This window comes from Pezoporus flaviventris, unplaced genomic scaffold (assembly GCF_033815535.1).
Source record: "Pezoporus flaviventris isolate CSIRO_AGI_PZ_B2104156 unplaced genomic scaffold, CSIRO_AGI_Pfla_v1 ptg000023l, whole genome shotgun sequence".
NCBI classification, from domain to species: Eukaryota; Metazoa; Chordata; class Aves; order Psittaciformes; family Psittacidae; genus Pezoporus; species Pezoporus flaviventris.
Genome location: NW_026892571.1, coordinates 7592622 through 7616392, shown reverse-complemented (window position 1 = coordinate 7616392; position 23771 = coordinate 7592622). Strand labels below are relative to the sequence as shown.

The 23771-nt window shown below is 36.3% G+C and overlaps 1 protein-coding gene across 3 annotated transcripts in view; it reads left to right on the top strand.

Annotated features, from left to right (window-relative positions):
- The window catches only part of GABRG2 (gamma-aminobutyric acid type A receptor subunit gamma2), a 66902-nt gene extending 58730 nt beyond the window's left edge, over nucleotides 1–8172 (top strand). Inside the window, exons 7-10 of one of the 3 annotated variants that reach the window (XM_061456570.1) lie at nucleotides 532–684; nucleotides 2692–2897; nucleotides 4596–4619; nucleotides 6183–8172. In XM_061456570.1, the coding sequence (XP_061312554.1) occupies nucleotides 532–684; nucleotides 2692–2897; nucleotides 4596–4619; nucleotides 6183–6458 (659 nt within the window). In that variant the 3' untranslated portion in view covers nucleotides 6459–8172. The remainder of the gene's footprint in view (nucleotides 1–531; nucleotides 685–2691; nucleotides 2898–4595; nucleotides 4620–6182) is intronic. The other 2 variants (XM_061456572.1, XM_061456573.1) reach the window with 2 other exon arrangements.
- Nucleotides 8173–23771: the final 15599 nt, after the last annotated feature.

Below are 23771 nucleotides of genomic sequence, written 5' to 3'. Positions count from 1 at the left end.
AACCCTTTTAGAGGAAATAATACAACAGAAGATCTCAGGCAAATAAAAAAATTAATTATTGACACTGCCTAGCCCTGAAGAATAGTTGCCAACATGAATAATTTAGAAAGTACATCTGAAAGCATGCATTATTTGAGAGCAGAGCTGAGGGCATGCTAAGAGGGACAGCATGGTGACTGGAGGTTTGCTGGACCACCACCACTCAGTTGTTGTAAGAGGACTGCACCAGGCATTTGCAAGCTATGAGGAATGACGCAGGTAGAAGGAAGCCTGCTGTGCTGTGCAAGGCAGGTTACCCTTGAAATCTTGAAGTTATTTAAACCTGCCAGACTATTCTCTTTAATAGTGTAAAAATCCACCAGTTCTTGAGCTATACCAGTGTTGAAGAGGTATGTATTTGCTGTGAATATATCTGGTGATTCAGTTTAATATATATACCCCGACACAGAACAGGAAAACCCTAGCTAATACAGAAATCCTGTGGTGGGTTTTTAATATATTATTCTACTTCAGTATCCTTTTATTTTACAGGAGACTACGTAGTCATGTCTGTTTACTTTAACCTGAGCAGGAGAATGGGTTATTTCACTATACAGACCTACATTCCCTGCACGCTTATTGTTGTGTTATCCTGGGTCTCTTTCTGGATTAACAAGGATGCAGTTCCAGCCAGAACATCACTAGGTGAGCTATTTTTTCTTCCAGATTTTATGCAAGTGTTTTGACATTTAACTGACACCTCTGCAGATCACCAGTTTGCAAATGTAAGAGGCAAGACAAATTCACATGAGCTCTCCTCATTTATAAGGATGCAGTAATTTCCAAGGAATAACACACCCTAAACTGTATTTGCATCTCTTCCTTTTTACTATGTCAGATCTCGAGTACTGTAGATTGCTTACAACCAAAACTTTTGCACGTTTTCTGATGACAGTAATATTTTTTGTAAACATCAAAAGAATGGGGAACATTGCTGTATACTAAAGCAGGGATGTCTTAGGTTTATTTGCTCTACTTCCACATCATGGTGACTAGCAATACAAACAAAGTACATATCAAGAAGCAATCAAAATTTCTGGCTATGTGCTATAGTGGTAAAAAGGGAAGAATGTACTAGCCTGACTTCTGCTTTAGAGACCAGCAATCAAATTTAGCCTCCAGGCAACAAAATCAACTGAATTTGGTGGCATCTAAAATCCTATCCATGAAAACGTGACATGCAATTAATCAGAATTAGCAATTTCTACACATTTAACAACTGTTCCACAAATAAAATAAAAGAGACCAAATTAACCTTGCTTGTGCAAAGCAGCTGGAGCTGCAAGGATTAGCAAAATAGAAACTTTCAACAAGACAAAGTTAAACACATTTTCTACTTCTCCATTAAATCCATGCAAGTGAGAATCATTTTAGTATTTCCTTCTGCATTTTCATTTCTTCACAGAACTACAGCATAGAGCACTGGAAAGCAAAGTAAGGGACAGCATTTTCATTCCAGATCTCCCATGAAAGAAACAGAGGAATAGAGAACCACTGGCTCCCATGACTGAAAGTTTTAAGTGTTTTATTGCCTTTTTCATTTCCTCTCTAAAATGAGGTTATAACACCTGCTTTAAAGAAGTATAGAATCAATAAGGCATTCAGCTGTTATTTAAATTTTACTTCAATATACAAAACAGTTTCTCTCCCTCTGTTGAGAATTAGTCTATTTGTACCACTGAGAAGGTGAAATCAGTGGTATGAAATGTACCATATAAATGTGATGGATTTTAACTGTTCTGATGCATTTTTAATGTTCCTCACATTGTAGTACAGGCAGCAATGTTCTGAAAGGAGACGGCAGGGTGAAGTATGTCACAGTACTTCACAGTTATAGAGTACAGTCACTTATGAAGACCAGAAGTGACGGTGGTCTGGCACAGAGAGAAATCTGACCTCACAGTTTTATATTTATAAGGAGCCCTGAGAGTTTCTCTCTTCCAGCTTTATATGCAAGAAATCACTTAAGTAGCAGATAATCTGTGTGGGGCTAGCATGCCTGCACAACTAGAACTCATTTAAGCAAGAGAAAGAAAACAGGTTTATTCCCTTATGGAGCACACATACGAATCTAGACACATTTTGTCCTGCAGTTCCTGATGGATTACATGCTTTAAGAATTTTAATTTCTACCACCTAAAATGGCTGCAAGTTTCTCTCTTATTGGCAGTCTGCAACTAAAAACTTATCCCAACACCACAAAGGTGAGGTTGGTCTTGAGTTTACTTTAAAGAATGGAGTAAAGAGATTTTTATTCTCCACTATGATTTTCTCACTCTGACACAAGGTCTTTTCTCTACACCCTGTTTCAGTGTTTGACCACACACAGCCTAAAAATAAATGTCTCAAAAGTGAAGGCCTCCTAGAAGTAAACTACAAAACTAAACAACTAAATTAAATTCCTTAGACTCAGAATCAGTCTAACCAAGCTATTCTGCACAACAACACTTGCAGAGGCCATGCAAAAATGTTTCATACCCCGTGTTCATCCTTGAAGCTCTCACTGAATCCACATTCACTGCTGTGATGTGCTGTTTAATATCTTTGCTATATGTTTGAACTCCAGGCATACTTCAAAACCTCTCAGAGAGAACTAACAATATCAGTTTGCAATTGAAGTAATATTTCTGTTGTTTTCTGTCTATCTACCAGGTATTACAACTGTCCTGACAATGACCACCCTAAGTACAATTGCTCGTAAATCTCTTCCCAAAGTCTCCTATGTGACAGCAATGGATCTTTTTGTGTCAGTCTGCTTTATTTTTGTTTTCTCTGCACTGGTGGAATATGGAACTTTGCACTACTTTGTCAGCAACAGAAAGCCAAGCAAGGATAAAGACAAAAAGAAGAAAAACCCAGTATGTATCTTTTTAGCAGCAAGGTCTAAAATTCAATTACATTTTCTAAGAAAGCATTTAAATCCCTCTTCATGCTTGTACTTTCTTTTCAGACACTGCTAATATATACTCTTCCTTTGTATTAATAGGAATGTAAACATTCACCTCGAGAATGAAAAGCTCATACATTACAGTTGTCTGGATGCCAGAAAAACTAATTTCTTAGAATAAGGATCCTTTTAACCAAAGTGTTCTGCAAATCACACCTATCACCAAAACCATTATTTATGTCATAGATAGAGCTCTTGCTGTGACCTTTATGGAAGAACTGTCACTTTCTCTGTCTTAGCAATGTTCTCTGGCATTAACTTATGCATGTATTATTGATATGACTGTTTTTCTTACTATCAAGACTACAGTTAAACATTTATATTCAAACTACAGTGTACTTTTTCTAATTTCCCCTTAAGCATCTGTTTACTTTTCATTGTTTTCGTATCTTCTTTTCTTATATTTCTTATCCCCTTTATCTACTTTTCTCCCTTAGAGAGTGATTCAGCTAGCAGTTAACAATGCTACTTATGGACGTGTGCTACACACTAATAAATAAGTGTATTCAATTGTCACAATAACTAAATCCTGGAAGCACCTTCAGTAGGTGTTTGTTTAAGGTTTTGCCCAGGTAGGGAAAAAGTTCATTGCTTATTTTGTCCAGGACAGATTTCTTCTTTTCTTTTGCACCTGAACTAAAAGGTCTGTTGTATAGAATCTCTGAAGTGAAAATAATCAGTGTAAAATCCTAGAGAGAAAAGTAGCCTAGCCATCTACAAAACAACCCAAATATGCCCATGAAAAATGTGAAGAACAAGTGGTTTACATTAATAGAGAGCATTGTCAGATGCATTTTGGGCATCTAGTCACTCAGATTTGCTGTCCTAAAATCTTCAAAGACTTTTGAAGATATTCTTTTTTTTTTTTTAGTTTTAACACACAGCACAAGAATTCTTACCTAACTTTAGGTATGCTAAAGTTCGATTTCATCACAGGCCTCTCTTCTGGTCAAAAGAAAGAAGCACTGCTGGCAGGTGATGCATCTTGGCCTGTCTTAGGCTGCAATAAAAGGCTGGCTGTGTGCATGTGTGTTTTTTACAGTGCAGTAAAGGAGCCGAGATTAACTACCTCAAACTTAGTTGTCTCACTTAAAGATGTCCATAAAAGGGCAGATGATTTGTTCCTTACATTACTTATCTGTGAGCACTTGGGGACAAACAGAACTATAGATGATTGCCTGGTTCCAAATCACAGACTCTAAAAAACTTAGAAGTAGAGTGTTCAGGATGCAGGCTGCAGGTAAAAAGAATTTTTTCTACTAAAAGTGTTTCTGTAAACTGTGAATGGTCTCCTTCAAAACAGGTCAACATAAAAGGCTGGAATCCCCTAGGAATATTAAAAGATCTAAATTGAGTTTGATATCTTATGTCTTTGGCCCAGATTTAGTTATAAGACAGTGAAGAGTCAAAAATGTGGGGGGGTTATATTACAGATACTTGTTTAAATTGCTATTATCCCAACTTTTCTATAAATTTAGTTCTTTTTGACTTACTATGTTTTAGAAACATATTTTTAATTTACATTATTTTTGTCTCTTTCTTTTTTTCTTTCCTTTCTTTAATTTAAAACAAAACCCTCTGATTCTCTTTTCTGTCTACAAAATGAAAGCTTCTTCGGATGTTTTCCTTCAAGGTATAATGCTTTTTGGAATGGAAATTCACTGCATGCGACTGCTGAATTTAACTATCAGAGCTTATATGAGAGTGGTGTTTTGTTGGGTGGGTTTTTTTAATGAGACATCTAAGCATTCTACTTCAAGTAACTTCCTAATTCAGTAGAATGGTTACATATTTCTAGACAATTTGTAGAGTTGATTCAGCAGCCCAAATAATGATTCACTATGGTTCTGAACTAAAGTAAGTTCAAGAGTGACCAACATTATTGCATCCCATGAATTGAGTTTAACGTCAAAACGTTCCTGCTCCACTTTCTCAAGTTGCCATAGGATTCAATAGCAGCAGCTACACCAGAAACCTGCAATGCACCCTTTTACAACTCAACACTGACCCCCACCTTTTTAACCTCTGTGATTTCACTCCAAATTATAAAACTAAATGTGCTCTGATGTTCACCTGAAGAAAATTTAATGTCATCATCAATTATTCAAATGCTGTTATGCAAAAAAGTCAGAGTTTTGAAAGGGTTTAAATTGCATATATATTTTTAATGCCATCACTGGATCAATAGACTCTTAGCACATTAGGAAATGTATCTAGCTACGGTCCACATCTAAATATTCTCTTCATTCAGAAATGTAGAGATTCCTTGGGGAAAAAGAAAACAGAAAAAAAACAAAAAAACAACAAAACCAAACAAAACCAACCAACCAACCAAAAAAAAAAACAAAAAAAAAAACAAAAAAAAACATCAAATATGCATAGCTATGGAATGGAATTGTTGTTATTTTACCCTACTAACTATCAGTAGGAAATTTCAGTGCCTGTCATCCTAGTGTTCACCAAGTGCTCAAATGTGTTTTAAATGCTTCATTTGCTCAATTTGTTCCAAATAGATATGTGTATATCTATATATGTATAGATATTTATGTGCAGCTACTACATAAAATCTGGAACATGCTGAACCTTCTAGTTGGTGAACATTAGTAGATGCTGAACTGCATATATTCAAACAACTGGAGAGTCTTACAGAGATTGTCCTAGCTTGTTTATTCAAAAGACCCAGCTTTTCCTTTTTTTTTTCCTGTGTGTATATATATATATATATATATACACACACATATATTTGCTCCTGTCTCAACATGAACCAGCCCTAATTTAAAATCCTGCATTTCCATTGATTATTCCATTTCTATATGCAATGCACAAATTGCCTTCAGATATCAAGCAGCTATATAAAATACAAACCATAAGAAATTAAAAAATACTATCAATTAATTACATTCCTGAATGTTTCCTTTAACCTCTGATGTTTCCTTGTTTGTCTTTCAAGCCAGTTGTCCACAGCTGTTAACTTTATATTGATTTGTGCTGCTTCCCCGTAAAGTATATGATGCAATTGGTTTTAGTGAGTTTAAGGTAATACTGCCATTAGAAGTCCTCAGCAATCTCCCATGTACTCCATGCAGAACCATCATTCACACGTTGACTATAAGTCTCCATCTATCTGTTGGTCTGGTGATAATAACAACGTCTCTCCCTCCTGCCATCTTTGTCTTTTTTTGCTACTCCACCTTAGGCACCTACAATTGACATCCGGCCTCGATCAGCTACTATTCAAATGAACAATGCTACACATCTCCAAGAAAGGGATGAAGAATACGGGTATGAGTGTCTTGATGGCAAGGACTGTGCCAGTTTTTTTTGCTGCTTTGAGGATTGTCGAACAGGAGCATGGAGGCATGGAAGAATACATATCCGCATTGCCAAAATGGACTCCTATGCCCGCATCTTCTTCCCAACTGCCTTCTGCTTGTTTAACCTGGTGTATTGGGTATCATATCTTTACCTTTAAAAGCAGAAGGAAATCAGTGATATGAGCCTTACTCACTGAATTTCTTAGAGAGATGGCTTCCTAAATCCACTTGAAGTATTTATGATGCGCTTTATAGTGGTCTGAATTCTTTAGTGCCATAACCCCGTAAATATCAATCACATCATTTGTCCAAAAACTGCCACCAGGTTATTGTGAATTAAATGTCCATTCAACATGTCAAAAGAATTTGAAATAAAAATAATATAAACAGGTAATACACCGCTATACCTGCTGGAATAGAGAGAAACAGAGCAGGCAGGGTAAGGGGAACATGGCAACATCACTTGGTACTCATATTTCAGACAGAAGTCTGAGAGAAAAGAATTTCCAGGCAACATGCTGTACAGCTTAACACTGGCTATGAGATTATGCTATAGCTTGATTCTCTGTGGGCTTTTCTTTTTGGAAGAGTCATCTCTCACTCTGAGTGGGTATTAAGCTAGGAAAGTAAACTTCTACTCCCACCAAGATAAAAATAAACCCTTCCATTTGCCATCCCTTTAAGAGCACATGTACAATGCTGTAAATATTTCAATACCTTGTAGTACATAAATTCTAGTGCATGCATCTTTTGGGGGCCAAAATAAATGAAATAAAGGTACCATAAAGTTTTGTCTTTTATTTTGTGTCTCTGGATGTGCTATTGTAATTGAAATGTGGACAATTTTTTTTTTCCTTGAAAAATTATCCCCTTCCCTCATGCATGGAAGATCCAAGCAGACAGCACTTTCATGTAAGACATTAGAGAAGCCTTAAGGATTCAAATAAATAACATGTAGACAAACCTGTATGGCCAATATAATAGCTCATAAAATGTACTGTATGTGTCTGCTGCAGCTGTAGCCTTCATTTTCCATTGATAATGTTGCTATATTTCAACTGAATTTCCAGTAATTATACATTGCAATATCAGCTTCTGAATTTAATCCATGTGCTTCTATTGTTCTTTTCCCATGTTGAGCTCTACTTTTTTTCCTTACATAAATATTTGTGGGTTTGTTTTTTTGAAATTCTCTAATCCCGTCCAGGAAATAGCTTTTATTCTACACATTACTTTTACATGAAAGCTGCAAGTTCATTTTGAAACATTAGATTTTGTATTATATATACACATACAGTTCTCTGCCCATTCATGTCCTTCATCAGCAATAGTTGTTGTCAGTGCTGCTTTTCACTCAGTGAGTACCTTTACTAAAACAAACCTTTACCATGGCTAGCACACAGTTTAGAGACAGCCTTGAAAACAAAAAGAACAGAGAGTGTCTTGGCTACTAAATCACATGTATGCAGTTTATGTGTATTTAAAACCTCCAACCCATGAGGGCGACTCTTGAAAACCATTTATCCACTGGTTTTCAGAACCTGTATGATGCTCAATTATGCAACCTTAAGCACATGTAAATATGACTGACCTTTTTTTAGTTGTCAAAGATGTAAAGTGTCACCTCCAGGAAAGTGGGCTTGCAGGTTGAACAGGGAGATATATAACTTACCATTACAGTATTATTAATAGCTGAAATGGAGGAAAAGGAAAGTTTTCCAATGTTATGTTTGTATAGTTTTGGAAATAAAAATGTATAAAAAAGGAATAACTCTTGATCATCAATTGCTCCTTGTCCAATGCATTTGAAAACATTTTAATAAAGGAATTGCACACACCTGTGGACTTTTTCAATAAAACTGCTGCACTCAATCCCAGTTTTCTCGTGATCGGTTTGTTAAATGCATGCTTCAAGGATTAGACTGCTTGATTAGTTGGGTTCATCAGATGCCTAAATATAAGTGATTATAATCCTCATAACCCTCTGCATGGTCTCATTTTAATGGTTCACACAACTTTCAAAGATGGAGACTAAATCTCTAAAACCATTAAACCATTTTGAAGATTATCTTATTTTTAAAAATAACAAAAAAAAAACCAAAACAACAAACCAAACCCAAACCTTTTCTTACCATATATCATACACCAAGTAATGGAAATCAATCCTAATTAGTCATTACCCAACATCTCCACTCATGCCACACTTATTTTGGTGATCTGTTATTTCCTCCTGTGGAAAATGGATGAGATTCAAAAGGACAGCTGATGGAGAAACACATAATTCCCAGGGAGACAGTGACACCTTAGTACAACCTAGTGCTGACCAAAAAGCACAGTGTTCCTCTGAATAGAGATTATATGAGCTATTCAGCAGAGAATTAAAAGATGACCTTTGTATTGTAAAGCCAGACTGCCACCACAGCAAACAAAACAGCAAGCAAAACAGCAAGCAAAACAGCATTTGGATATGAGAGATATTATTTAGAAGAAAACTACTCAGAAACCTATCTATACAGACATATTCACATGTAAAATGTTATATTAATGTACACATAATACATATTAACTCAGTTGCATTCTAGGCAATGAACTCACTCGATATAATAGACTTGCTAAAATGTTTTCAAGCTCCTCACACTGCAGATAGTTATTACTGCTCTGGGACATGTCCGAGGATGTTCAGTTGGTCATTAAGGGTTTTATTAAGTATACACTAGTGGCACAATTCACCTAATCACAGAATGGTTGGGGTTGGAAAGGATCTTTGCAAGTCATCTAGTCCAATGCCCCTGCCTAAGCAGGTTGCACAAGCCCACATCCAGGTGGATCATGAAGACCAGAGAAAAAGAGTCTATAATCTCTGGAGGAAGTGATGTTTGAATATCAAGCAACCTCCTTGGACCCCTCTACCTTCTACTCCCAAGAGCAGTGACTCATGGGATTTGTCCAAGTAGGTCCTTAAAGAGGCCAAAGTTAGCTCCCCTGAAGCTTACAATTCTCCTGGTTGTAATCTTACTTATTGCCCTGCTTCCTCCATGCAGGATCCTGAACTCCACCATCTCACGGTCACTTCAGCCAAGGCTGCCCCCCAACCCTCATATCCCCAATCAGGTTTCTTTCCCCAGTTTATCCCAGGTTGGGTTTTTATGTTAGTACAAGGTCCAGCAACACTCCTCATGTTCTCATACCAAAAGAAAACACCCTCAAAAGCATTCATAAATCTTTATACAGTTATAATATTTACAACCCCTTGTTTGTAAATAAAGAGCTAGCATCCAGAAAAATAATGTGACTTTACAGCAGTTTTATTTTCAATGTTAGGCAAACACAGAAAGACTATATTTTAACTAGACAGTATTGAATAAATTAAGCCTTTGCACAATACAAAATGCTGAAGTTCCTAAGGGTGCAGTTCCCAGCACAACTTATATGTACACACACACAGAGGAAAAAAAAAAAAAAAAAAAAAAGAAAAGAAAAGAAAAAAAGGGGAAAAAAAGGCAAGTCGATTTTTTTAGTTCACTCATTTCTACCTAATTTTCCCCACAGTTGCATAAATCTATCTAATCTGAATGGACTACACAAATATATTATGTGTATTAGTCTCAATGACACAGGCACAGCAGCACATACTGGCAAACACAAAAAGAAGTCCAAATATTTGGACTTCCTTCTGCCTGCGCCCCCAAAGCCCTTCAGTTTAAAAACATGGGTAGAAAAATAATACTTATAAAATACTTGAACATATGAATAATGTGTGAAATCAGAAAACCTGTGAAGAAAACTTTTTTAACTGCACAGATTTTAGTAGATAGCATTACTTTTTATGGAACCAAAAAGAAGAATTGGGAAAATAGTTTTAGATTATCTGCCTTACCCCAAAATCTGGGTATTAAATAGCTAGGTCTAAGATAAGGATTTAGAGAAAGTAAAGATCGTTCATGGGCTTCTGCAGTTGGAAGAACAAAGCCCATTATTTTAAGCTAAGGGATCCAAGACAGAATCCAATAATAAGTATGACCACAAGAAATAAAAATATGAAGGACCCACCTAAATGAAGCTTAATTATAGCCCAGGGGAAAAATTGACATTTTAGTGTTGCCCTTCAAACAAAATTTCAGTTCCTCTGCAAAAAGAATTTAATTAAATCTTATGAAAAGCTTCACAGATATATCAGTTTCGTATACCTGTGAGAGACCTACTATTCCATTTATAAAAATTAAAAGCCAATGCACTTTCCCTCCTTATTTAGAAGGGTCCTGCAGATGAAAAGATTACCTTTACACATTACTGCGCTTTTCTTTTTAAAGTCAAGATTTACAATGAAAAACATATCTGTTGAATATGTAAAAGAAGGTTCATGACCTTTAAAAGATCTTGAATAACAGATAAACTAAAGGCTTTGCTTACAGGTCAGCAAACCATTTGAATAACTCATTCAACAATGCTGAATTAGTTCAGAAAAACATATTAAACAAGGTTCTCTTTCTTGTAGGGAAAAAAAAGGCACAATATGATAAGGTTTTCTCATTTGGATTCACATTAAATTCATACTGATTATCAGAATGAAAAAAGGGAAAATAAGAAACGAGAAGATTAATATAGATTTAATTCAACCAGCATGAAAAACATTAGAAATATCAATCTTCCCACCAGACACATGTTTTTTGATACTGGCATATTGAAATCTATATCTGATGAGGTTTAATCAGCCATCATTCTCTTCAGAATTTTCAGGTATATGCTATAAGCCTAACTACAGGTTCAGTCACTTTGCTGTGAGAAGCTCGATGTTAACTTATACCCACAGGAAGGAAAAAAACACCTCCAAACCAAGACTTCTCATTTCATTCCTAAAATGAGACACAAGCACATAGAGACATCTATCCAACTAATATATTTACAAGATGCTTAGAAAAATAGTAGATGAGGCTATTAAGTGCTTGAAAGTCAGACAGACCTGCTTGAGAAGATTTGGCACAAAAGGGGACTTTGCTGTTAAAGAAACACTTCGTTAAAGAGCCATTGTTATTAAAGAAAAAAGCCCAAACAAAACCATAAAATTTACCATGTCTTAAAGTCTGCATGTTTCTATTGACAAAACAATGCATATTCACAGATTCTCACAATTCTTTTCAGGGCTTCCCTTAAGACTAGAAGTGAAAGACTAGATCAACAATTTCAGCAACTCTGTATCACAGTTCTATTTAGATTTCACAGGTTTTTCTGCTTCTCATTTTTGTTTTACTTATATGCATGCTCTTTGATTTACTGCCACAATGAGATTTCTGGTAGAAAAATACTATATGCATGCTCTTTGATTTACTGCCACAATGAGATTTCTGGTAGAAAAAGGCATTTTCCTTTTGCCAGCTCCTTTGTTCTCACTGAACATTTACCCAAATTTGATAGCTTTCCTACTGATCTAGCAGCTCTGCATTAAAATACAAAGAATATCAACTACACCTCTACTTCTTGTTAGAATAATTTATTTATTTAAATTTACGGTAGAAACATCCTAAATTAGATTTCTATTACCAACTTGATTGAGTAACAGGGAGTGTGACTGTCTATGCATTCTGCTCCCCTCTAGGACCCATAGAGCAGTTGGTCAAACAGGTCCAATCCTCCACAACAGGTGGTTTCCCTGAGAGCATATTACATGGGGAAGAATTAGCTCACATCACAAATCTATCCAAAATCTGTACAGTAGAAAGCAAAACTGTGTCAAAGAAACCAGCTCGCAAACTCTTAACACACATGGAAATATTAGTTTCAAACTGCTCTGCATGATCTGCCACAGTTGATCAGAACCATCTCGGTTTGAAGAGTTACCTTGTTCTAGTACATTAGTCTTTGTTTCAATAAAATAACATTTTTAGGCATTGGAAGCCTTTTCTGTCCTTTGGAGCATTCACTTTAAAGCAAAGGTAGGGCAGTTCCTCCTTCCAGCTGTTGTTGACCTCATACCCTGTCCCTTGCATGCAAAGAAACAAACCTAATTCCCAAATACATCTAGAAGTAGGACTGAATAGAAAACTCAAAAAAAATCATGAGATTCTTTTAACCAAAATCATAGTTTTCTTGCAAAATCCTCTCAGGGGCCTTCTCACTTGCCCATAAAAGGAATTTAGATCATGGAAAATTCTCATTCAGAGTGCTGCAACTTGTGTGAGCAGCTGTGTGTTCCACTAGCATATTCTGCCAATTGCCTTACTGTGATTTACTGATCAAGTGCTACTGGTGCCTTCACTCCCATGTTTGCTGGTCCAGTGTTCCTAAACCAATGCAGTGAGAAATTCTGGCAACACGTAAAAGCCTAATGTGGGAAACGTACTATGATTAGAATGGTACAGCATTAATGATAAACAGGAGAATTTATTAATAACTCTGTTATCGCCTAGTAATAGTTACTCATAAACTGACACAGGTTTCTACACTTAAGAACCTTAAGTTTTTGTTAATTACACTACACCTCTCTTGTTTAGCTTCTTGCTGCTCCTTTTAGTCATAGCACCTGTCAGGGCCAAAAATTGCCAAAGTGTAAATAGTAGCATACATCTCCTCTGAAATAGCGTATTTTAGAGCTATTGCAAACAAAAATCCAGGATGCTTGCCCATTAACATTGAAGTGGTTAGTTCTGCTCAAGATCTCTGAAATTTGAGAATCATTTGATCCACTTTTTTTTTGTGTGATTTTGTCTTTTACAGTGAATTTAAGGATAAACACTGACCTTTCTGAGAAGTCTTAAAATTCATCTCAAACCTTAAGACACAAGGATAAAATTTCCTAGGGGAAGAGCTGGATACAAGCTCATCATGTGAACACATAATTTAGTCTTCAGAGTTTATTTTTCCTACCTACAAAGAGGAACTAATAATAATGTTGAGTGGTAAATACGTACACATGGGCTTTGATAATGTAAGCAGGTTGAAGTTCATATCCCAGGCACATTTGAGACAATTGCAAACATTCTTCTGAGGATTTTGCCAGCTAAATGCTAAGTATTCTGTAGTGCTCCTCCTACTTTCCCTCCCACTCTTCCCGGCACTCAGGCACAGGAGCTACCCTCAGTACACCTGAATTCATATGCGGTGCAGAGGAAGAGTACAATGTGAGAAAATACTCCCTATCAAAATGTCCTTATTTTACCCTGTCTTCTAAGGGAAAAACAATGCCTAGAACTGGAAAGTGGTATTATCAAATTATTGGCAGCTTAGTTCCTGTTCCTTATTTTTCTTATTAAAAATCTCAGAAATTTAAAAAACTATTAATTTCGAGAACTAATCTTGGTCAACTAAGACCACTCAGAACCAATCCTGTGAGACATACACTAGATCCTTAACAGTACTCAGTCATTTAGAGTACTAGTACAATTAAATAATTTTACCCTGCCTGAATAATTTGCCACAGTTGCAATAAATGGATTGACATTCTGATGTTGCTTAGAAAATGTGTTCAATGAACATTTTGAAACAGAAAGGGAAAATATGAGTTTATGAGTTTTAGCAACAAAAATCAGATTAACTTTTAAAGCTCTGTTTAATTTGTAGGTAGCAGGCAAAATACTAATCAAAACGCTAATCAAAATCATTCATGCTATCGTAGAACAGAATGCATTTTATTCTGAATAGCAACAGCCAGTTTCATAAGGATGCTCAGCAATTATCATCAGTTACAAGAAAAAATATGCTTTTCAAAGAGTTAAAATACAAAAAAAACCCTTTGCTTAATAAGAATTAGGAAATTAAAATAAAGCAAAACCGTATCCTAGAAATATGGAACCCATAAACGTAAAACCTCACTAGTTACGTCTTTAAGAGTTAACACACTTTAAAAGTGTTTACATTCCTCTTTCCCCATAATTTGAAATATATTACAGTTCAAAAATCAGAACCATTCAAGACTTATATCACAGGTATCTATGAATACATCCCCACATAAAGCTAAGTTAGCATCTGTACCTAGCTCTGTAGATCTATATTTTAATCTGGTTTTATCTTGTTCAGAAAGAAACATCAATCCTCTCTCTAAAACTTTCCTTAGACATACACATATATATTTAAATTAATCTTATTTTTTCCTGTTCTTTAGTACGTTTAGATGATCAGAACTTAAGGACAGAAGTTAGAACACTAAAAAAGCCCCATGTAACTTGGAGAGTTATCACTTATTCATCAATGTTAACTTCAGAATTCCTATTTTCACATTTTCTCCAGAGCTTTCATAGAGAAAACACTGACATTTCATCAGCATATGTTGGAAAACCAGGGGAAATTGGCCTTTAAACTGATAAGGATGCAGTCATTTCCTCCTACATGTCCATTTTTGCCATTAGCCTAAGATCCCACATGCCCATTTATATGAGCTTAGAGGTACCGAAGAAATTTCTACTGAGATCTACCACACCAGCACACAACTATTGTAACATGCGTTAGCAAAAATGATCCCCAAAACTACAGAACCGCTGCTGGTTGTGGCTTAATGCATTCTTTCAGGTATTTTGCTGACTGCACCCAAACTGGCAGAGATGTATAGATGGCAACAGAGATACACAGATTAGCATAACAGAAGCAGTGCAGGAGACAGTTACAAGGGTCTTTACATGTTCTCAGACTGCTGGACAGGTATAAACAGAACAAAATTATCACTTCAGTGATGCATTCTCTCTTTGCCATATTTCCTTATGTAAACCCAAATATCAAGGTGCTTAAAAAGGCAACAATATTCATTACTGTGTGTCTCACTCACACCATTAAAGTGTTCGTTCTACCACTTAATGTTAAAAATACTATTTGGTTATACCACCTTTTCCAGTAAGCTGCATTTTTATCATAATACATATTTTGCAGTAAAAACTGTTCTGTTTTATGAGATTCATAAATATTACTCAAATATTCTTTGTGAAATATCATGCTACCTGGAATATCCTGAGAGTAGGTGAAGCATTGCTTTGCATTTTCCAGCCATCTAGCAAACTGCCTACTCCCATTAAAGAGGGAAAAACTATGAATGCCACCGCCAGACAGCAGTAGCCCTAATCATCTCAAGTGATTTGGTTTGGGGTTTTTTTGCAGGTTGGGGATGACTTACATGATACACTGCATTATCCTTTCTCTTTTTAATCCAAAAAGCACCTTTACCTCATCTTTACAAAACCTATAGCCCACGTCCAGCTACATCCATTCAGTTTACTATTACACTGATAAAACTAACAATCTTAATTTTGGGCTGCTAGCAGGTCAGTATGTTCTCATGTCAGAACAATGCACTCACAGGCAGTGAAAACCCCAGGGGTTAGTCTCTATGACCCCATAATGATTCCCTAATCATTGACTAATACCGTTACATAAAATTAACAGTTTTCTGTTTCAAGAAACGATAAACCCATAATTCTCCTCTAAGCAACCACACTCACCTAATAACACAAACTGTACCTTGAATTTCACAGGCAACTTTTTAAGAAATTCCTTTAGCTACCATAGAAACCAAGGATGCACACTCTGCGTCTGATCTGGACATTGTTATTTCACATAACCCGAGTTTGCTCACTTTAAAAGTTAAATGCATATTTGTAGGCAATAATAAACAGAAAAATGATTTCTAATAGCTATTTTGAAGGAGAAATAAAAGATTAAATGGCTGTAAACTGACTGGACAGTGTGAGGATAACTCACGCTTCTGAAGGAGAATTTTTCTGAAGGAGAATTAAAAGATTCTTTTTCTGAAGGAGAATTTAGAGATTAAATGATTGTAAACTCACTGGACAGTGTGACAATAACTCAGTTCCTGTACCTTCTAAACCAAAATGACAAAAGAACTGGGGAGACAGAGCACCTGCAGCAAGTCTGGATACCTGCACAGAGCTTTCCATGATCTGCAAGCAAAAAGCAGGTAAACTGCATCACGCTGGTAGGAAGCAATTCTACTGATGGTTCAACTCTTCAGAAAAGTGGTAAATGCAATGGCCACATTTATTCAAGACTCTTTCTTCTTCTCCCCATCCCCCCCTCATTCTTTTACTTGATTATTTTCCAGTTGGGTCTATTTTAGAGAAAGGATGAAATGAAAAGTCAGCTTGAGATACAGCTCTCCTCCCCTAAATATAAATGTGTGATTAGAAACCAACTTGCAGTTTCCTAAGTTGGAAAAAGTGCGTTTTGTTTGCCAAACCATCACAAATTGGTGGTCACTTTTTCTGCTGCTAAAATCTTCACTTAATTTATCCTGTAAATCTACAAAACTGAATACTATCAGTGCTCATATATCTTCCCAATGCACAAAAATGAGACTAAAATAAAACAAGGCACGTTACTTTTAGCTGAAAAAGTACCTGTTTTCATGATGAGTAAACACAGAAGTTAGATGAGATACAAAGCCAAAGAACCTAAATATGAGCATCAAAGTAAACTGCCTTTATGTCCGATAACATGAATAAGAAATAAGAGTTTCCAGTAGGAGTGTTTTAAAACATAGATATGCATTTCAAATTCTACTGAAGCTGCCCTTGAAATATCCACTGCTGTCTGTGTGGCATCAGAGATGAATATTCATTTGTGCTTATAGTTCAGGGTTAGCAACACAGTGAAATATAAACATATCCCCATCCTTTTCACATCACTGAAATTTGCTTAGTGCTTGTACTATGCAAATTTCACATCGCTCATAGACACATCCCTTGGTACATTACTTTGAAAAGTGCTGCAGGTTTTCCTTCTTCAGTATCAGTTCAGGTGAGTGTATGGAGATATACACTGAGTATGCTCTTAGTATGACATTCCAAAGGCAACAAGTACACATATAGTTGCATCCCCGGAGTTACTGTATAACAATTTATCAGGCCTAAATTTCAGATTATAGCAAATTTAATGGTTCCAGTGCAAAAGATGGCACTTTTTAGCTTATGACAATAGGCAGAGGAATGTTATCATTAGAGAAGAGGAAAGACACAGGCAATGTGAACGACACCCATACAAAGTTTATATCAAAAGATGTAAATTGCACTAGAATACTTTGAGACCCAATCTATGCCTTAATCACAAATCTGTCCTTTCTATGCCATAAAATGAAAAATCTCTCCACCTGTCTGTCAGCCAGTGACAGCATTATAAGAGGATTAAAGATGAAAGGTTTTACAGAGATTTTTAAACTGCAGATCTTATAGATCCTTTGCTTTCTCTCTTATGAAGATTTTAGATTTGTTCTTGCTTTGTATTTCAGTTTCCTAATCTAAAATGAAAGTCACTGAGTTTGAAATGTATGTTTTGTTCTTTATGCACCAAAAACACAGCAAAGAAAGCTGTCACTGAAGAACCAGCTGTGAAAAACAACAAAGTGCTTAGAGCAAAAAGAAGGTGTGATGAGGAGTCTTGCATAAGAAACAGAAATAATTAAAAAGAGCAAAAAGAGTATGCAACCAAGCAAGCAAGCAAAGCAGCCTATTACACAAACATGGAAGTCTATAGTTTAAATAAATACATGTGAAAATCTTGTTATCCCTCACAGATGAGCAGTCAATATTTTCTGCAAATGCTCCTCAATAAATTAATGTTTTTTAACAGATTCTGCAGCTTTTGTAGTTTTTCCTGGGACTACTCAGTAGAGAATGACACAGTTCGAGTTCTAAAATTATTCACATTGATACCAATTAGGCAGTGCAAGTTTATTTCCCTTTTCTTACTATCTTAAAGTCATACAGGGCTCTAATAAAGATTGTGGGAGGGGGAACAGGGGTAGTCAAAACTTTACTGTGGATAAAAGCATGTTTGGACACTTAATGGCTAAATGTGTACAACTGGAGAGGAAGTACCTTAAAGGTAATGCGATATAGAGCCTTGTACCTTAACTAACACACTGAAAAACCACGAGGTATTCCCACCTATGTTAGACCCTAGGTCAGAATGGAATCACATTAAGTCTCACTAATAGGCGAAAACAGATCAGGCCATATCAAATGTTCACCAGCCCAAATCCCGGATCTGTTTTCTACTCAAAATCACCTTGAAGTCTGGAAGATGTAGTAGAACATTAGCAGCTACCTACTATGGCCACACAGTATAAAAGGTGAGCTCTGCCAAACTAACATTTTCTCTTTGTCTACAGTTATTTCAATTGTTGAGTTTCCAAGCTGTAGGTCTTGTTATTTGTTTCTCCACTTTACAGTATGGGTGCTAAAACACACTAGGGGTATTGAGAGATGGCAAACCCATCTGTTTTGATTCTTCTGGATGGCTCTATTTTTTTTAACATACCATAGCTGCTGGCTGATATTGAATGGACCATTTCCTCCTGTTTCTTCCACTGGGATTTGGAAAAGCTTTTGCACTATGGTATTCAGTTGCTTCTGGTGATAAGCTTTTACAGCTAGGAGGAAACCAGATACTACCCACCACTGTCTCAAGTATTGTTCCCTTTTACAGAAATATGAAGCATCATTTTGACAGTAACAGTTTGAAAGACCCCAAGATCACACGACAGTTCTGTTTTACATTGTATTGTAATTTGACAGTGCTAAAATACAGAGTGGTCTGACTCTACATGTCTTTCTGCTCCAAGGTCCCTGGCTGAACAGTATTGTAAATCATAATCCTACACACAGAGCACTCTGTAACAGCCTAAGATATCCTAAGTTTGTCACGGGCTAAGTTGAATCAAACATATCTGAAAAATTCTTAGCATAGACAGCAATCTGATCTATTTTTAGGAATATAGACTTTGCTCACGTTTTTCTAGCTCTTCAGAGGATTAGTGGATTGCTCTTTTTCTGCTTCTCCTTTTTGAGCCTCCAACAGTGGTAGCCATTAAGAATCTAGACTTCTCAGTTATTGAAATACACAAGTCCCCAAGGAAAAATATTACTTTAAAAATAATTAACAGATTTTTTTGGATTAAAATGGGTTATACTTTTATTACACAGGATTAATGATACAACTAAGCAGCATCAGATAACACTTTAAATGTAAATTAGAAAGACAACATGCTTAATTATTGTGTTAATTTTCAACATGCAATACCAACAAGAAATTGTTGGGTGTTCTAGCAGAAAACTCACACTAAAATACCCACATTGCTTATTTGGCTATCAGGAAGTATTCTGCTCTCTAAATTTCTTAACTGACCTAAAATTCTGTATATATCGCACATCTATTGCTCTTAAGTAAGTTAATTCAGTAAACTCATGACTGCTTATTTTTTTCAAGGTTCTCCAATTTTGATGTAGGCAACGTTATATGAAAATGGCAACTAAAGAAAGGAGAAAAATTAGTAAATGTCTTTCCTTAAATACATATTATTAAATAAATTGTGGTGACATTATGAATGGAACAGCCATACACAAACATTGTGAGCATTCGTTTAATTGACTTACCCCTTTTCTGTCTCAAAACCATCTACGTTTTATTAATTCATTACAAGTTGTGAATTTCAACCTATGGAGAACTCTCAAAATATGTATTAGACTGTTCAAGTATTCAGCCCTTGCACTGTGATCATCAAACTCAGATTGATTCTGTTCTGATTGTGTGAGCTGACCTTTGTAAACTATTCCTACTTGGCAAAATCATGTTTTGATTATACAAATCTTAGTACCGTATAAAAAAATTGTGTTTAATCAGCATTCACACAAACTAAATCACAGATGAAATAGGGGATTACGAAGACGCAGGCTGTGAGGAGCAAATATGGTGGATACAGTAGTCTAGTTAAAATTCAAAATATTTAGGAAACATTTTTCACTACTACCTATTAACTGCAATCATGAACCTGTTTTCTTTATCTGAAAAGGGAAGTGCACACCATATAGACCTATTATTTCACTACTCTGAGATGAGTGCCTCTTTCAGGATAGTAGCTAAAATGCCAGAGAAAGGAAGACAGTTGATATTCTACATCCTTCTCTACCCTACAAAGAAATGAATACTTTTGTTAGAAACTTCTGAAATACAAAAAGTTATCAAAGGAACAGCATATCCCAAGACAGAAATGCAATACTGTCCTGGGTTCAGCAGTAGCAGTCATTTTTTCTCCTTCTTAGTAGCTGGTGCAGAGCTGTGGTTTTGACTTTCAGCCTGGGAACCGCGCTGATAACACCGATGTTTTTAGTTGCTGCTCAGATGTTTACTCTGACCAAGGACTTTGTGAGCCTCATGCTCTGCCAGGGAGGAGGGGAAGCCGGGAGGAAACAACGACAGGACACCTGACCCAAACTGACCAAAGAGGTATTCCATACCACAGCATGTCATGCCCAGGATGTAAACTGGGATTTACCCGGAAGGGCGAGTACACTGCTGGGTAGGGTGAGGGGGTCGGTGTGTGGTGAGGTGTTGTATTCTCTTCCCTTGTTATTTCCTTTATCATTACTATTACTGGTGGTAGCAGTAGTGATTTGTGTTATATCTTAGTTACTGGACTGTTCTTATCTCAGCCCATGGGAGTTATATTCTTTTTGACTCTCTTCCCCATCCCTCCGGGAATGGGGGTAGGGAAAGAAGGGGGGGAGTGAGAGAGAGACTGTGTGGCTGATTTCTGGCTGACTGGGTTTAAACCACAACAAATACTTATTAAATTCAGAGATTCATTATCCATCCCCAAATGATAATTCAGTTATTAACTTTCCAACTCTTTTTATTGTAATGGCTCTTTGGAAAAGAACAAGAGGTATGGCTGTAGAACTCGAAGTAGTCTTGAAACAAAACCTGCTTGTTTTCAACATTTATTTTTTAAAAGAATAATAATAAAAGAAACCCATTTCTTAAAAGCCAACAGGGAGCCTTTTATAACTACTGTAACAAAATAGTTTGTCCAAATACCAAAAATGAATTCTTTTCTAATGATTATTCAGGTTGAAAATATGCGAATTGTATTCATAGCCAAATGCAACAGGTAGACAAGTGTTGCTTCTATGATCTGTAGTTATTTACAGTAGGTTCTTTTACACAATATGTAAACTTAGACCTCTACTATGTCTGAGTATCAAATATTTTATAGACATATTTTTATCTGTCTCAAAGTACTAATGGAAATGAACAAATTTAAAATTTCATTTCAATTGTTTTCAGAACAAAAGTTTATAATGTTTCATTTGAAATATTTTTTATATTTTCTACATATCTTTAGTTTCCTTAAGCCAGAACAACAGGACACCATAATTTTTTTTCCCCTTCTTGAAGAAATTGTTATTCCAAATTTATTCATGAATTAACTTATGAAAACCAACTGATCTCACTGACAGGCTCACTGTAGTCCATTTTGCTCTTAAAATCTGCTAATCTTGAATTAAGTGGAAAAAACCCCACACAAATATTAGGGATTGATTTAGAGTAGAGAAGTGTAAGACAGATTTACTGAGAATTCGTAATTCAAAGCCTCACGGTATTGACTTACACCAAGATCATAAGGTTATTCAAGGATTTCTCTCATCAGTAGCAAAAAAGCTTATCCTGGGAAACTCTCCCCTCTGGCCCTGTCTATGCCTGTGTCTGAAAGTAGTCTTCTTCCCACTGCACAGACTTTTCAGCTATTATGAGGTAACTGCTGAACCATCACACAATAAAAAGGCACCGATTTAGGCTACGTTAAATGTGGTGGCCAACAATGGCAATTCTTACATAAGAGTAGTGGTCCCCTCAGCACACTGGAGATGGGAATCTCAACAGGTAAGTAAAAATGCAGCGCAAGACGAAAACGTCTTACAGCTCACAGAAGATGAGCCATCACCTCTCATAAGACTGAGCTCCCTCTAGAAACAAGCAGGCTATGATGGATTATGAGTTTTACCAAAACTTATGATTTAGAAACTTGTTCTCATTTCTGTTGATGTCAGAGGAAAATCTTCTCAAAATTTCCAGAAGAAAAATGGTCAGATTGGTCAGCTGTGTCCCCATACACCCAATCCCATGAAAGTGCATTGAGAGTCTACCATAGGTTTTTCAAAGCCTTATTGCTGAAAACTTAATCAATTATACTTTTGTCAGAAGCCTCAGTGAACCAGCACTATGATTATATAAAAAAATGAATTATATTATCCTGTTATGTAAATACAACTGAACACAAATCTACTATGCCTTTCTTCTCCATTTATCAAGCCAAAAAATATACTCAAAAAGATTTAATCACATTCTCTCCTTAATTCCTACTGCAGTGTTTTGCTGATGCAAAATATGCCTATGTAGTACCTCTGCCAGACCAAGGTTGCCTCATGCAATGTGAATATTTCAAACTTGAAGGCTACGTTTCACTAGAAAATAGAATAATCCAGGTCTAGCTGAACTGCAGTCTCACTCTTACACTTCTGAAAGATAATGGAGATACCTGTAAGTGGTGCTGCAGGCAAGTTGGCTGTATTCAAATTTGCAGAGAATAAATCAGCACTATAGTTAGAAAAAGTAGGACTCAAGCACAAGACATTTAATTAACCTTTCATTCCAAAGGACTGATCCTCCATGTGAGAGTTCATGTAAGTTGATCCTATAGAAATTGGCACTGCTACCATCTGCTCTGCAGATGAGCAGCAAATTTCACTGTCCTCACCTTTTGGGAGCAAAAAGTTCAGATACATATAGAAAAGTGCGTTTCAGAAAGCTTTACACTCTGGCTGTAGTCCAGGAGAATGGCCCTTTGTAATTAACTGTGTACAAATCCATTAGAGAGGGACTGAAAATCACAACTTACTGGTCTGCCCATGACCTAGAAAGAGCAGGAGAGTATTGACAGGTCTGCTAGTGCCTTGCCTGGAACTCGCACTACAGAGTGGACCATAGTCAGGAAGACAAGTCCCTGCAGTGTGTTTTGGAGATGAAATTCTTTTGGCAGATGAAAGCCCAAGACAACTATCTCAAGTAGCCAATTTTGTCTTGATTTTTCATAGCTTCTGAGCCCCACAGCTTCTACTGCCTTCAGATTTGAAATTCAGGTCACTAAAAGCTATCAGAGGTAGTTTTGGGCCAAGTAACAGTTAGATATTAAAAACTACTACTGATGCACGATAGAAGGGACCTGCTGGAGAAATTATCACTAATAAGCACTGCCAAAAAAAAAAAAAATCTAGAAGATTTCTGGAAAGTTGACTAAAATATTTTTATAATGGCGTGGATACAAATGAAAAACTAATGTATTAAAAGAACGGGGGTGAGGGGAGGAGAAGCAATAGGAATATTTAAAGAAAAGCTTTTAAATCCCGGAAGACTGGGTTTGAATCATGTCGCCTTAACCGATTAAGTGCAATGCCATTACACATAAGCATGAACACAATAAAGATTATGCATTGCTGACAAGAGAAGGACTTTTAGGTCTAAATGGAAGCTCAGCAAAATATAATGGACTAATAAAGACACAGTTCTGTCTACTTTTCTGCAGTCAGAACTACAGCAACGAAGCAAGTCAGTTTTCTGATTTGCAGTAAGTTCCCTTCTTATCCACCTTCCCAGAAGTAGCACAAGCAAATGAAACAGATTTAAAAATGAGTCCTATGGTG